Source organism: Cricetulus griseus, chromosome 4 (genome assembly GCF_003668045.3).
Source record: "Cricetulus griseus strain 17A/GY chromosome 4, alternate assembly CriGri-PICRH-1.0, whole genome shotgun sequence".
Classification (NCBI taxonomy): Eukaryota; Metazoa; Chordata; class Mammalia; order Rodentia; family Cricetidae; genus Cricetulus; species Cricetulus griseus.
Genome location: NC_048597.1, coordinates 45,371,241 through 45,387,427, shown reverse-complemented (window position 1 = coordinate 45,387,427; position 16,187 = coordinate 45,371,241). Strand labels below are relative to the sequence as shown.

Here is a 16,187-nt window from a genome sequence, read left to right as displayed (position 1 = left end):
CTGGAACCTGGAAGATGAGGAAAACAATCTGCAAATATGTCTTGTTGACTCAAATACTGGGTTATTCATAGTCTTATGTTCATGTCTCAGAAACCTGCCACCCTGTGGCTGTTCTAAGTCTTGGATGGAGTTGTTTATGCAGTGGTTAGATACATGTAAAGAGTATTATGTTTTCAAATATCAGTTTATCAGAAAAGACAATTGTCACAGATGCTGTAAATGCTCACACAGTTTGTGGGAGCTGTCAACCAAGTAGGGATGATTAGAAAGCGTCATCATCTGAGTCATCACTCTTGGGTTTGGTCAGTCTTTCCAGCTCCTCTCCATCCTAAAATGAAACATATGAAATGAATAATCAGTTGAATTAGAAATGTTTCACTTTCAACAATTACTAATGGAATGTCTTACTAAATACATAAATCAAAGGTAACTGTGAATATAATCTGGTCAAATAAGAGTCGAAATGCTAGTTAGAAGCACATGAGATAAACAAAAGGGGAGGGCAGAGAGACAGCTCAGTGGTTAAGAGCACTTATTGCTCTTACAGAGGACCTGGTTTGGTTCCCAGCATCCACATGGTAGGTCTCAACTATCTGTGGCTAACAATCGTTGCAACTCCAGCTCCCCAAGGATCTGATGTCTTCTTAGCACTGGGCACAACGCATGAAAATGTCATACATACGTGAAAGCAAAACACTCATACACGTACAATAATATAAATCTAAACAGTTTTAAAAGTGAAGTCCATTTAACTCTGGCCAAGAGCACCACCTGCTGGCCTTGTGGGGAAGCGATTAAAGGATGGTGAATGCCACAAAGGATTCTTGGTACCTAATATGATTTTATTTTCCTTAAAAATTAAGGCAAGCAAGTCATTATCAGCCCACTAGAAAGAACAAGGAACTTGCCTGAGTGTGCACTCTTGCTGACTCAGGAGTTTGAGATGCATGGTCTTTTTTTGTTGTTTGTTATTATTAAAATCTGTTGTACTAGTAACTCAGAGATACAACACCTGGAGATTTTCTATGACAGATTTTCCTAAGAGTAAAATGGGCTCATGATGTGAAATTGTTCATCTCTGTGTTAATACAAATTATAAATTCAGAATAACTGGGTGATTTATTTGAATATATGACAAATACATTTTGTATGATTAAGTTTTTGTTAGAAAGCATTTTCTTAGTGAAATAAACAGATAACTACAGGGAGGATTAAGGCACTGGCTGTTCCAGTTCACACAGTTATTCAGTGTAAAAGATTGACTACTTCTCCCCAGCCACTGTGCAGTGGAAAAAGCAAGGAAGCAGGAGTCAGACCACACAGCTCCATTATCATTCTTTTGCCTACTGTCTATTCACTGGTTAGCTTGCTCTCTAACCATAAATGTAGGGGAGACAGGATGAGACAAGGAATGAGTACCTCTGTGATCTGCAGCTCTCTGTGATACAATTACATAGTTAACACACAAAGTCCTTGAGGCACTATGGTTTATACAGCCCTTGCCAGCTCCAGAAGTCCACTGCATGACTTGCATAAGTTATATAGATCTAACACACTTTTATGATAAACTGATGCTGATTCTCTTTCTTGAGTAAATATTTTTTTAAATTTAAGAATAAACAGAAAGTGTATTTACACCGACTTACCCCACTGGAACGCTCCCAAAGATTGCCACTTAGATCCCGGATCCTTTCTTGCCTAGGCGCACACTCTAGATTCTGAGGCTTGCTAGCATTATAAATAAATATGGAGAGGAAGACTGTTGGGGCTTCTAGGAAAAATTCCAGGGAGGGCCTGAAATCAAAGACTAGGACAGACACTGTTGTGATGATGACAGTTGTCACCTGGGCCATCAAGACATGGAACATGTTATCTAAGAATTTCAAGATAAAAGCCACTGAAAGGCCCTGGAAGGCAGTTACGAAAATAAGGGCCAGTGAAAATGTATTGTGGCCATAAAAAAACCCACAGTTCTGAATCTGGTCACGGTTACTGCTCTGAAGGACCAGGGTCAGCCCATTAAAAACAATGCTAAAGAAATAAAGCTTGCTATTCTGTATGAAGATGCTCTCGGTGAGCTGTGGCCCCTCCTTCAGGATCTTCTCATTATAGATATTGGCCATTGAAGAAATAAAGCACTGAACTATAATTAGCATGTGGCCCAAGCCCAAACGGATGTGACTAAAAACTCTGGCTGTGGTGTTCCAGTTGACATCGGTGAAAGTCCACTCCCTGGTTGTACAATTGTCTCTTTGGGAGCATTCTCTTCTAAAATGAAGGCAGGAATTGGATGGGGTAAAGAAGGAATCGTGATGAAACCCATGTCCTGCCAAGTTATGCTGCGAAGTTTTGGTACTGGCAGTGAGGGCGACGATAGACAAAAACAGAATCAGGAGGGAAGCCCACTGTATCCAGTTCAGATGCCGCCTATCCAAAAAGAGGGAAGAAACAAGATTTTACCACCTATTTTTCCCAGCGTCTTTCCCCCTGTTAACTGTTCTACAGAAAAATTCAGAAGCCTGAATACTTGGTTTAATAAACGACACCCAGTTGCTAGCATTCCCCATAATTCGGGTGCAGGGTAAACTTGTTTGGCTCATGTTTCAAACCTCATCTCTCTATTCACTTTCAGAATGCTATAGGGACAATCTTAACTTCTCTTCCTACAGATTTGCTTTGTATGTGCACGTGTAGCCTAGCCTCCTGTCTTCCAAAGCTATCTTTGACCCCTGGTACTGTGATTTTTATTGTGATTGTTGTGCCCAAGTCAATGAAGATCCCCAAAGAGACCACCATGGAGACAGACCACCTATGCAAATGCACAACGTTTATTGATTGCTCTATCCTACTGCAGGAGGGACCCTGCAAGCTGATGTAGCAGCCTCCAGAGGGAGTGTCCTCTTGGTCTATTGCTGTGTTTTTTAAAAGGAAAAACTGCAGAGTTACATTAGCTGGAGGGGAGATGAGGGGAGCAGGTCAGCTCCCGATGGGTTGACATTTGGGAAACAATCAAGAAATTTTTCAAAGTCGTGTTTTTGGCATGTAATACCTGTGTACACATTATTCTCACAGGTCGGCTGGGAGGGAACATTCTGTGGTTTCTATGGCTTGCAGGTGGCCCAATGTACCAATATTTTCCAGAACTGAATTTCTTGGAAACTACAGGGGAGTTTCTTTTGCAGTCAAACAGTCCCCAGGATCCAAGGGGGGGAAGGGGGGAGTCTGGAGTTCCTTTGTGTTCAGCTTTGGCCCTAGGCCTGTTGCATGCAACACAGTTTCTAGGAGCTAAGACTGGGGGAAGAGTTGATCTGGAGTTTCAGCTCTTCAGTGATAAGCAGAAAACTGTGATAGAAGATCTTAGCTCAGTTTCCAAGAATGAGAAAAAGCAGTATGGATACGCTTTAGTAATCAATGTAGATAAATTTTCCCAAGGGATACTAGACTTTTCTCAAAGAACTTCATGATACATGCTCCTGGGTCAAGGGCCTAATAATAAGCCACCACACAACAAAGTACTGGATAATAAGGAAGAGAAAAATTTATATTTGGGTAATATTTCCCTTATAAAGCCTACCCAAGCTTACTTCCTCCTGATAGTAAAGCTGTGAAGACATGTACTATTCTACTTGTCCATTTACTCAGTTCAAAGACATGTAATAACCAAGCAAGCTGAGGCCTGGCAGTGATGCTCATGCCCTTAATGCCAGCACTCGGGAGGAAGAGGCAGGCAGATCTCTGTGAGTTCAGCCTGGTCTACAAGAGCTAGTTCCAGGACAGGCTCGAAAAACCAAACCAAACCAAACAAAAAACCCAAAACACAAAAACATGCAAACTGGACTGATAAAGATTTGACACCCCCTCCCCTCCCCTGCTCCTGAGGGAGCTAAATGCTGTGAGACACATGATCCACATGGGTATACTGAGGAGAGGCACTTGCAGAGGCTAAGTAAGGCTGAGAAGCATCTATACAAAGGCAACAAAGAAGAAGATGTATCTCTCTCTCAGGCTAGGGCAATCTGCAAGACCCCTGAGAAGAAATAAGAAACCTCGATGTCTGAAAACCTAGTAGTCAGGAGAAGATGGGAAAAATTAAGCAAAAGCGGAAGTGTAAAAGTGAGAACTGGAGGTGATAAGAATGTTATCATTAGAGTGTACAGAGAACCTAGGGCATGCAGGCGATTCCTGCTGTAAGCGTTTTTTTTTTTTTTTTTTAAATGACCTTTTTTTACAGCTTTTTATTGATGAAAGTGGAGGAATCTTATAGTTAGTAGATAAAATATTACTGATCAGTTTTATTCTTTGCCCTAAAATCTCAATCTCCAAGTAGTGCTGTTTCCCAGAGTCAAGCAAACACAACTACATAACTATGCTAAGGTAAGAGCAAACAGTGAGGAGGGCTTTGGGGCGTTATGCCTGCCATCAGTTCCCACTGTGAACTAATGGCTACACTTCCACAGAATACATCTGGGCAGCAGGATGCTCAGGCAGTAAACTGGCTGGCTACACAAGCTTGACAACCTGAGTTGATTATGTGACCTCACAGCAGGAGACAAAGAAAAACACACAATTCCTGAGAGTTGTCCTCTCATCTCCACATGAGTGCTGTGGCACCACACAGGCACATCTGCATCTATCATATTCTCCTCCCTCCCTCTCTCTCTCCCTCTCCCCTTCCCAACCCCCCCCCCAATTAGGTTTACACAGGATCCTGCAGAAAAGAAACAAAGTTTCCTGGTGAGTACGGGCTGATTTCTCCATGTTCCATGAGGGAAGTACATGGTGTATTCAGCAGTAGTCTTACTCAAGTTCTGGAGGGATAATCGAGCACTGGCAACGCCTGTAATGGCTGGGGGATGTGCTCCTTTGCTTTCTATGCTATGATAAACACAGAAACCAAAAGGAAGTTGGGGAGGGATGGGTTTATTTGTCTTACATAATCATAGTTCCTCACTGAGGGAAGCCCAGGAGGGAACTTAGACAGGCAGGAAGCTAGAGGCAGCGGCTAGAGAGAGACCATGGAGGAAGACTGCTTACTGGCTTGTTCTCCAGGGCTTGCTACCATCCAGGACCACCTGCCAAAGAGTAGCCTTGCTGGCAGTGAGCTGGGCCCTGCCACTCCCACATTAATCAAAAAACAGAGGTTATCACTGGCCAAGAACTCAAAAGAGATAACCCATTCCTGGCACTTGCCTTTTTGATAGCATGGAGTATCTAGTGGGGGTACTGTCACAATGCAGAGTAACCCTATCTAGACTCATTTATTTGCTTATAGGTCTATATTTCAGGAAGCTTCTACAGTAGTTTCCAAATGACTTTCTTGAAAGGTCTTTGGTGTTTGTTATCCTGCCCCATAGTCACTCCTCTAACAGGTCCTCCAATTCTCTGCCCCACTTAACCCTTTCTGTTCCATTATTCATCTTTAACTCTGTGTTCTATCTTTTCTTCCTTGAGCCCCCTTTCATCCCCTCCCAAGGCTCTGTGCTCGTTCCTGACCACCATGCAAGCTTTATACTGGCTAGCTTCCATAGTGCTCGAAGGTGTTGTGCATGCTGTCAGAGAAAGAAAGTTATCGTCAACCTTACCCAGCTGTGAACCGTTAGAAATACAGTAACTATCAGCTTGACAACACATGCTCACTGATACAGTAGTGGCACAAATGTCACCGAGGTCACAGCCTCTTCTGATTGGACTGAAGGCCCATTCCCCAGCTTGAGACCCATACCTGACACTGTTGTTAGTGTTGAGAACCTGTGGCTAGAAAGGTCATAGGCCCTGGAGGAGAACCTGTTGTTACACGGGCTCAAGACTAACCTGACTCCTAATGACGGATCATCACCCAGCCCCACTAGATTATTGTCTCTCTGAACCCTCATTAGAGAAGTGGTTCTCTGCACTAGATGGTGATTAACACAAAGACTCACAAGTGGTCAAAGTTCAGAGAATAAGAGATTGCCTGTGGAATGCTCAGTTCTAAATGTGACACTTATACCACAATATTTCCTCCCAAGGTTTAGGGCTGACAGGGGCAGAGGTAGCAGAAAGAATTTGAGAACCAGAGGTGGTAGATCATTTCAGGGAAGCAGTGTTTTCTGGACACAGCAGGGCAACTGCACATAGGAACTCACAGCAATTGTGATAGCATACAGAGGATCTATGCATGCTCAAGCCAGAAAAATATTCCAGTATGAAGTCCCATCCCACATAAGGAACTGTTAATAACTGACAGCTGCTAGGAGAGGGAGAATTAGTATCCTTTAAGGGTGCAGCCCCTGGCAGATTATGTGTGGCTAATAATCCTAGCATTTAGGAGGCTGAAGCAGAGGAATCATGAATTCAAGCTTATCCTGGGGTACAAAGTAAGATCTTGTTACAGAACAAGCATTTTTTTAAAAAAACACTAAAATTGAAAATAGTAATCAAATAGTAATCAAATAGCTTACTTTTGAAAAGTTCAAGATATTACATATACCTTATGGCAGAGGATTTAAACATCCCCTACAGTTGCTTTTCACATTGGATAAACAAGGGATCTAATACACAAGGCTAATTAGAAATAAAATCTAGGCCTAGAGGTTTTGAGGGCTTAGCATTCTGGGTAAATTATCTACCCAAACTGGCCCATATTAAAGGATGATGTAGGCTTCAGCACTGAATGACTTACCTCAGCACTATCCTGAATAGAAGAGCTGTTGTTATAATGCTAAAATTTGAGAAGATAACAGCCATGGCCTAGAAAGAAAGAGAAGCTAGAATTACAATCCAGGCAAAGCACTGACCTCAGAACGTCCCAGCTTGCCAGTTCACCTGACACAAAAAGCCTTTTAGTCACAAAGCAGGGGGTTATTAGGGCAGCTGTTTCACTGGGGGATTCAATTCCATTTTTATTGCTTGCTAAATGTATGCAGATATGAGCAAGTTATTGTCAGGACTGGGCAATATATGTTTAAGTTTTGTCTTATGCAGTTTATGCCTACATAAATGACCTATGGGAAGCACCTCACCACCTCACCACCTTACTACAGCCTCTTACAGCTATTCAGTATTGGCTTTATAGGCAAAGAGAAGGGAAAATGTTAGGCCTAGTTATATGGTGTGGTAGTTTAACATAATTGGCCCCCATAATCTCATAGGAAGTGGCCCTATTAGGAGATGTGGCTTTGTGGGAGTGATTGTAGCCTTGCTGGAGGAACTGTGTCACTGTGGAGGCAGGCTTTGAGATTTCCTATACTCAGGATACTGCCAAGTGTCTCAGTCAACTTCCCATGGCCTACAAGATGTTGAACTCTTAGCTACGTCTCCAGCACTATGTCTGCCTGCATGATGCCATGCTCCCCGTCATGATAATGGGCTAACCCTCTGAAACTGTAAGCTAGCCACTCCAATTAAATGTTTCCTTTATAAGAGTTGCCACGGTTACCGGTGTCTTTTCACAGCAACAGAAACCCTAACTAAGTCATATGGTAAGAAAATACAGGCACATCTTCAACCATTTTTGTTATTTTAGACACTGAATCAGTTTTCCAGTTGAAATGACATGACCTGAAACATAGTCCATATTAGATAGTCCTCTGAATTGATTTGAATTACTCTAAACACTTAGAAACGTACTGCCTAGTTTTTACAGCAGTTTGTTTTTGTGAAGTTATATTTTGGTTTAAATTGAACACAACACACACACACACACACACACACACACACACACACACACACACGTATTTCTCAGAATACATGAAATTCTACCATTGTTCCCTATACTGGATCTGGCAGTACTTGTTAGTATTCAGGCATCTGTACTGGCCTATCCTTGAGGTTCTGACAGGATACGCTCTCAGCTGCAGCCACTAAAAGCACCATCTGTGCATAGTCACTATGTTCCCTTTTAAAAAGGCCCTGCCCACTTCCCATCTCCCTCCCTCCCTCCCTCCCTCCCTCCCTCCCTCCCTCCCTCCCTCCCTCCCTCCCTCTCTCCTTTCTACTGTTGCTCCTGTCTCTGGAGGCTGGTCCCCCCCTTCCCTTTCTCCCTTTTTATGATCCCTTTTCCTAGTTAAAAAACCCTCTGCTTGAACCTTGTCACATGGCATCTTTCTCTCAAGAGCCACTTTTCTTAAATTACAGCGATGCTAAAATTTTTTTTAGACAACAATCATGTGATACAATTCACTTTTGTTTACTTCTTGCTATCACGTTAGGGTGAATATCCAGAGAAACCAGGTATGCTGTCATCTGGCTGTGGTTTTTGTACTGGGAAAGCTAACACTAGACGAGGATTTTTAGCTCCTGTTTAGTGTGAGACATGGTGAAACTGTGCACTGAGAAATCAAATTAACAAACAACTGAAACTATCAAGTTTTATACAACCACTAACAGCAAACACAGCTATAATTCAGTTAAAGAAAAAAAGTGAAATTGAGTAAAACCAGTAGTAATTCTAAGAATATAATGTTTTTTCCATTGAATTTTCTAGTAAGAATTAGACACACAATCATATATGTTCACTGGTCATAAAAAGTAGCAATTTACAACATATACATAATGTCTGATGATTGGATCAGGGTAATCAATGTTTCTATCTTCCCAGTCACAGATTATTTGTCTGTGTGGGAGACTGAATTTATTTTCTCAGAGTACCTCACTGTAACACAAATGCTTGTGAGCTTCAGGCTAAGAGCAGAGGAAGGGATGATGAGGAAAGTGGCCCTGAGAGATCACATTAAGAGCAAGATAAACACACATAACTAATAAGTCTGGCTGATTGGACAGATTCTGAACACACTTCCCATGTTAATACTAGAGAATAAAGCTAATAATTCTTTGTCCTAAAACTTCTATGTACCTTTACTTAATTCCTTAAGTAGAACTAGGCAAGTAATACATAGAGTAAAACAGAATTTGTTTCATAATATTTGTTGTTGCAGCTGATCAGGAAGACTCAAACAGTAAATAGGGAAGAAAAATAAGGAAGTTTCAATTTTGCTTAATACTGGGAGGAAGGGTATAAATGTATAGCTAGTCTGTTGGTTTCAACTAAAATAGAAGTAATATTTATTATTGAATGTTAATAATCATGCTGTTGTGGTAGGAATATCTGAAAAAGTGGAAAGAATTTAGGAGAAGGCATGTTACAGGAACCAAACACTTACTATCATTACAAATCACAAACCTGACAGGAACTCAGGTGTTCAGTTGGCCTAAGCACCTGCCTTTGAGCTGGTTTAGCATTTTTTTCTTATGTTTTATGGGTAGAATAAATTTAAACTGAGAACAGACAGGGCATTCCCAGTTACAAAGATTACCTACCATAAGTGAGAAAGTGCCAAGCTCTTGTTCCTCCTATATGTTATTGCTCCCTCCCTATTACCCATTTCTAAAGTAGATCTGGGAGGTTTCATGTAAAGGATCAGTGCCAATAAAAATACTATTTATAATTAAAGTGTTTAATTTTATTATTTTTTAAAAAAACTTAAAACACAACATAGGCAATAAAAACCCTCACCTTAAAAAAAATTGGGGGAGGGGAGCAGTGGAATCCAAACTGACTACAAGTAAAAGAGAAAGCAGATTTTTTTTTTTTTTTAAGCCCTGGCTGCCCTGGAACTCACTATGTAAACTAGACTGGCCTCAAAGTTTCAGAGATCTGCCTGTCTCTGCCTCCAGGGTGCTAGGATTGAAGGCATGAGTTAGCACCCAAGCCTAGGATTGTGATTGAGGTAATTGTGATTACCAATGTCTTTCCAAATTGTTAAAAAAAATGTATCAGATGTGAATTCCTAGTATTATCAGTTGAATTTATATAGTTCCATACTCGTGAGGAATCTGTAGATAAGACTGACACAAAAAGGGGCCAATACAACGGCTCAGTGGGTAAAGGTGCTTAGATCCAGGTCTGATGACCTGAGTTTGATCTTGGGACCATATAGTGGAAGGAGAGAACCAACATCTCTACAAGGTGTTCTCTGACCTCCACTTCTGTGCTATGGCATGTACGTATACATACGCACAAACACATACATAAATGTAACAAAAAATAAAAGTCATATAGTAAATATGGATATAATACATACAAGTAGTAAATGAATAAACTACATTAAAATAGATAAAGCAAAGTGAGGTCTATTAACCATGTTATTTTTTTGAATTAATACTGGAAATCTCAGCAGAGGTCTTGAATGGTCACGAGACAGCTCAAACAAAAGGTAGACTGATCCTTTACACAAATCAAGGTGGTTTCTGAGCCCTTGTGCCTGGGAGCAAGTCCCCCCAGTAGCCAGTAAAGGAATTATTAACAATGTGAAGATCTGGCATAGACCAGATGGTTCTAGAAAACTGTGGGGAAGGCCAGGGAAAATGAGAAAAAGGAAGTCAGTTTGGAGACTCATCGCTGTGTCTTCTCAATGGCACTTCCTCTGTTACAGTTTTACTTACAGGCTGAAGATAGGAAAGGACATAGAAGACAATCAAGTTATCCAGGAAGTAGAGAAAGGCAGGAATGGACCACTTCATGAAACTTGAGAATTCCTTCCAGGAAGTACATCTCAAATGTCTACTTTGATGATCCTCTGAAGAAAGAAATACATGAATCATACAAAGCAGTAAACAAATCATCTTTATTGAGAATGTTTGTTTTCAATGAAACTACTCTAAACTTGATTACTAGTACAATTCTTTAAAAATGGGCTTAATTAAATTGCTAAATGATTATAAGCCTACAGAAGTAAAAGATAATTTGGCATTTATTAGTATCTCTTTCTTTTCCTACCTGTGTGTCAAAGAGCAACCAGCCAGACCCTTAGTAAAAGAGAATCATAATTGCTACTAATTCAGAACACAAGTATCACTTAAGGTGACTCCAAACAGACTTGTTTCTTCACTTCTCTGCTGGTACAACCAAGAGAACAGGTCAGAGTGAGTAGATCAGAACAATGAAGCCTTTATGTTTTCAGTTTCCCCTCAAGGGGTGATCAGAGAAGGGAACTAATAAGTGAAAATTTATATGCATGGACTATGAGATGGCTAACTTTTACAAATCCTCATTTTAGTTATTATTGCAGCTCCAGACTTCCAAAGACTTAGGAAGGCATACTGTAATAGAGATAAAATGGAAAGAAAGGAAGGAAGGAAGGAAGGAAGGAAGGAAGGAAGGAAGGTAGGAAGGAAAAGAGCAGTTTAAATTTAAGCCCTTCAAGCAATGCACAAGTTCCATGAAATTATGAGATGTACTCAACTATCTAGAAACTCATCACAGACTGAAACAGTTTGGAATGAAAAAGACTTCCTGTGCAAGTACTTTAATGTTCCAAAAGCTTTGTTTACCTCACACAAGAATAAAGAGTATAAAGATAGCGTCAAAGCCTGTAACTGGGAAACTGAGATGGAAAATTAATAAAAACCCACTGAATGAAACCATTCCCAGGGACAAGTGATGAGGTAGAACAACGGGCAGGGCACTGGGAAATAAATAGAAAATCTACTTCCCCTTTACAACTCTTTATTGGCATTTTCTTTGATCCTGTTTCCCTACCTATAAAACATACTTATTCTTGGACTAACGTAAATGATATAAATGTTATGCCAGTTCCAATGATTTTTGACAGTGTGATTTAATAAATGTAAGTATCTTAATAATTACCTTTCTTTATAACACAGACTGACACAAATACACAGAGAATCAGCTTCATCAGCTCTGAGCATACGTTCACAGTAGTAGGGAGATAGTCATACTTGTTCTCTGAAATGTAACAGGAAAATTTAAAACTATCAAGTTTATTCTGCAAGTTTTTACATGTAATTAATAATTTAAAATTTTTCACATGTATGCCCCTACAAACATTATATATACACGTGTACACATGCACTCATATGAAGAGTTACAAGCAAATCATTTTTAAATTTAAAAATTAAACTTAATACTCATTAACTGTCTTCTGGCTGGTACAGTTTTTCTAAATCTTTGAGTAAGTATTCTGGGAGGTTAAGATCAAGGGCAAAGGAAGCTCCATGGGAAAGAGGCAGAGACTGAGCCTGGCGTTGGTGACTCATACCATTAATCCCAGCACTCGGGGAGACAGAGGCAGGCAGATCTCTGTGAGTTCAAGGCCAGCCTGGTCTGCAGAGCAAGTTCCAGGACAACCTCCAAAGCCATACAGATAAACCCTGTCTCGAGAAAAAAAAAAAAGAGAGAGAGAGAGAGAGACAGACAGAGAGACAGAGAGGAGCAGAGACTGACTTCTAAAGAGATAATTACTATTCAGTATCTGACTCATCAAAAATTATCAGCTGAATTAGTCCTCAGTTTATGATTCATTAAACCTGACTTGCTTGCCGTACAAAAATCACGGTATACCTTGCTTATGGCACTTCTTTAACTCAAGATTTTTCCAACCTGATTCATATCATAGCATATATAGGAACAATGGTTCCCCTGCCTCTGGTAAAGAAAAAAGCTATCTGACAAAGGACTCTGCTACTTTTAGAGCTAAGAGGAAGTGACTCTGGGTCACAGACACCCATTAATGAATCAAAAAGTATAGCCTAGGAAATAGGTCAACTGAGTTAAGAATGAGGTTTGGTAAGCATGCCTTGGTCTTAGTTATTACTTGTCTTTTCTAAATGCTTAACAACAACTTGCTTTATATTAGAGGCAAGGACAAATGGAAACTTTATTAACTACTTTAAGGAATGCATTGCCCCCCACTTTGCAAACATTTGGCTGCTTCTTTTATTCATATTAAAACTTGACCAACACTGGGGTTGGTGGGTGCCAACTTAAACTTCTCTCTCCAGGATACTTTCTCCCTCTTTTCTGCAGACTGTCTTGAACATTCAACATTCAACATGTTGAATGGTCACTGTCTTATACGTGGCATTTAATAAATGCCCACCTGAATTTAAGTATTTGCTTGTTCAAGTATGCTCACCATTCAAAGCCTAGTTCAAATACCCCCCCCTTTTCTCTGTACAAAGGTAGGATTAAATCATATTGCTACCCTCAACAGATACTTTTCATAATCTTTATCATGACATACAAACCAGTCAACTAAAATATTACACAAGGAAGTCTGTAGGGACTGGGTCTCTTTAAAGAGCCATCTCTTTAGCCTTAAGCATGTTTTATCTCTTTTTGCTCATACCCCTGAGGAATTTCTAGATTAGATTAGCCTCTGAGCATGCCCATGAGGGGATTATGTAGATTAGATTAGTTGATGTGAGAAGATTGACCTTAACTGTGGGCAGCAGCATTCTCTAGGCTGGGATCTTACACGATATGAGGTGAAATTAAGTTGAATGTAATATTTTTATTTTTAAATATTTTTCCTTTATGTTATGTGAATGGGTGTTTTGTCTACATGTTCATCTGTACACCATGGAGGTCAGTTGAGGGCTTCATATGTCATACTAAATTGCTTGGGCTAAAGTTCCAGAGTCTAGGAGAATAAGAAATTATTTGAAGGATTATAGCTAGGTGGCAGAAGAATATTAAGAGAGTATTATTAAGAGAGTATTGTTATTTAAGTAGGGGAGTACATTTCAACTCCCTGGGACTGCAGGTACAATCAGTTCTGAGTTGCCATACGGATGCTGGGAACTGAACCTACATCCTCTGAAAAGAGCAGCCAGCATTCTTTACTGCTGAGCCATCTCTTTAGCCTCAAGCATGTTTTATCTCTTTTTGCCTGATGCCTGTGGATGCCACGTAACTGCTACAAACTTCTGCTGCCATGACCTCCCTGGCATGATGGACTTTACTCTCAAACAGTAAGCCAAAAGAACCCTTTCCTTCCTTAACTTGCTTTGCTCAGAGCTATGAGGAAAGAAACTGAAGAGAAAGATATATTAAAACTTAGCCTAGGGTCGGGTGATGGTGGTGGTGTGGTGGTGGTGGTGGTGGTGGTGGTGGTGGTGGTGGTGGTGGTGGTGCACACCTTTAATCCCAGCACTTGTGAGGCAGAGACAGGTGGAGGCCAGTCTGGTTTACAGATTGAGTTACAGGACAGGCTCCAAACCTACAGAGAAACCCTGACTGGAAAAATCAAAACCAAAAACTTAGCCTAGGGCCTGAAAGATAAATAGTAACTGAAGTTAAAATTTACATTCACATGTAGGCTTCCCAAGTAGACCACTAAAAGCCATGTCATGATCTGATAATTGTCAATAGTTAAGAAATAACCAATGCAGTTTTGTGGAATTAAATATTAGCATAGACCCTTACATTAAAAAAAATAGATTTTTTTGAGTGTATATGTACCAAACTTTTTCCCCCACCCCCCTAGGAACAGGGTTTTTCTGTGTAGCTTTGTATACCATGCTGACCTCAAACTCACAGTGATCCTCCTGCCTCTGCCTTCCTAGTGCTGGGATTAAAGGTGGGAGCCACCACCAATGCCCAGCCAGACTTTTTAATTTTTACTGTACTACTGACAAAATAATTATGACTCACAAATGACAGGAAACTAAACAAATATATTGTATTTCCAAATAAGCTACAATTGTACATTTTGCTAGAGATCCAGAAATACTTGTTGGGTGAACCAATAATCAGATGTTATGATACACTGTGTCTTATTTTGCACCTGAATGATCCTAATTTCATTCACTGTCAAAAAAATATTGCTAAGGAACACAAGGTTAAAAGCATAAAAATTAGACACACTTCACTCACAAAGCACAGTACTTTAAAAGGTGTCATGTATAATTTATTCATAAGGGCATCACAGACAAGTGATTAAAAGTACCCCATGCACATCCGCATCTCAACTCACCTTCATTGGCAGAATATTTTACCAGTAAGATGCGACTTGAACTTAAAGTAATGAATACAACACCTAGGATGAATGTGTACAGCTTTGATGGGCCTACGCCAGGGCGTCTGAAGCACTTTCTTTCCATTCCACTGTTTTTTAATTGTCTTAAAAAGAACACCTTCATGAGCAACCCTGTTGCAGACCTAAGGATTAAGCACAATGCAAATAGTATAGACTGTGCATGACAGAAAAGGAAACCTGTAGATGTCTGGCCACGACTAAGGCAGAACCGAGAAAGCTGAGGGGAACAGAGGAAACTGAAAGGAAACGATCGATAATGACAAAATCTTACAGGAGGGTGGGTATTCTCGAGACAGACGGGGGATGTCCGGATTGGAAATAAGTTAGGAAGTAAACAACTGACAGTTTGAAGCTGCAGGAAAGTAGTTTATTCGCAATAACTTTGCTCCAGAAGGAATGGATTTTGGAATCTCTTTTTTTCTTGGGGTGGGGTGGGGTGGGGTACTCTCAGTAAACCAGCTCTACCTTGAGAGCAGAAAAGGAGCGTACTGGGAGCGATTCTTTTACGGTAACGACAACAGTGCAAATAGCTGAGACACGGCTACTGACTTTTCCTGAACCAGGATAGGAACGGAGGGCTAATCTCGGGTCAGTGAGCCTTTTATGACAGGTGGACACGAAACTCCAGGCAGGGTGAATACTTGCCGGAAGCGCATAAATACGATGGGCACATGGAGCCGATGAGGACCGCAGACAAAGGCCCCAACCAGGGACCAGCTGGGCGCAAGCGTGCAGAAGACCAGTGGGGTCAGCACCCCTCCTCCGCGGCCAGGCTTCCCTCGCTGTCAGGGAAACCCTCCCACACATGCGCAATAGCAGTAGCGGGCGGTACCCTCGCCCCTCACAAGCTCCAGCATCGCTCTGCCCGCGGGGCGCGGTTACCTCAGTCGCTCAGGGAAGGTTCTAGCGGAGGAACGGACATCGTAGAGCTGAGATAGTGACTGCCTAGCTCCGTAGTAGCAGCAGTAGGCTTTCAGGGCCCATTGGCGGGGAAAGCATGAGCCGGGAACAAAGGCGAAAAGAATCCCCTTCCCCAGCCGGCCTCCAGGGCTGGAACCAAAGGCGACTCCCAGCCAGCGGGTGGGGGGGGGGGAGAAAGAGCCGGCGGCCGCGCGACATTGCGCAAGCGCGCTCACTCGGGCGCTTCCGGGAGGCGGGTCGGAGAGCGGAGCGGTGGGTCCCGCCCCCGCGGCTCCTTTGCTGTCACGTGTCGGGGGGGGGGGAGACTCGGGTCACGTGAGGCCCAGGTGGCGGCGGCGCTGTTGGGAGGGAGTGAAAAGAGGAAGGGGAAGCCGGAAGGAGTGTGAGTGCAGCTAGCTAGGGGCCGAAAGACAGCTTCGGGGCCGGCCAGGGCGCTGCGCGCGCACC

General features: G+C 41.7%; 1 protein-coding gene across 4 annotated transcripts in view; it reads right to left on the bottom strand.

The window, feature by feature from the left end:
• Positions 1 to 15,924, bottom strand: part of Slc35a5 (solute carrier family 35 member A5) — a 20,142-nt gene extending 4,218 nt beyond the window's left edge. Inside the window, exons 1-7 of one of the 4 annotated variants that reach the window (XM_027412602.2) lie at positions 15,702 to 15,924; positions 14,757 to 14,941; positions 11,627 to 11,725; positions 10,423 to 10,556; positions 6,662 to 6,729; positions 1,647 to 2,427; positions 1 to 328 (exon numbers count right to left, since the gene is read on the bottom strand). The exon at positions 1 to 328 is cut by the window's left edge and continues 1,100 nt beyond it. In XM_027412602.2, the coding sequence (XP_027268403.1) occupies positions 263 to 328; positions 1,647 to 2,427; positions 6,662 to 6,729; positions 10,423 to 10,556; positions 11,627 to 11,725; positions 14,757 to 14,922 (1,314 nt within the window). In that variant the 5' untranslated portion in view covers positions 14,923 to 14,941; positions 15,702 to 15,924 and the 3' untranslated portion in view covers positions 1 to 262. Of the gene's footprint in view, positions 329 to 1,646; positions 2,428 to 6,661; positions 6,730 to 10,422; positions 10,557 to 11,626; positions 11,726 to 14,756; positions 14,942 to 15,464; positions 15,661 to 15,701 lie in introns of those variants that run through there. The other 3 variants (XM_027412601.2, XM_027412600.2, XM_027412603.1) reach the window with 3 other exon arrangements.
• Between the last annotated feature and the right edge of the window lie 263 nt (positions 15,925 to 16,187).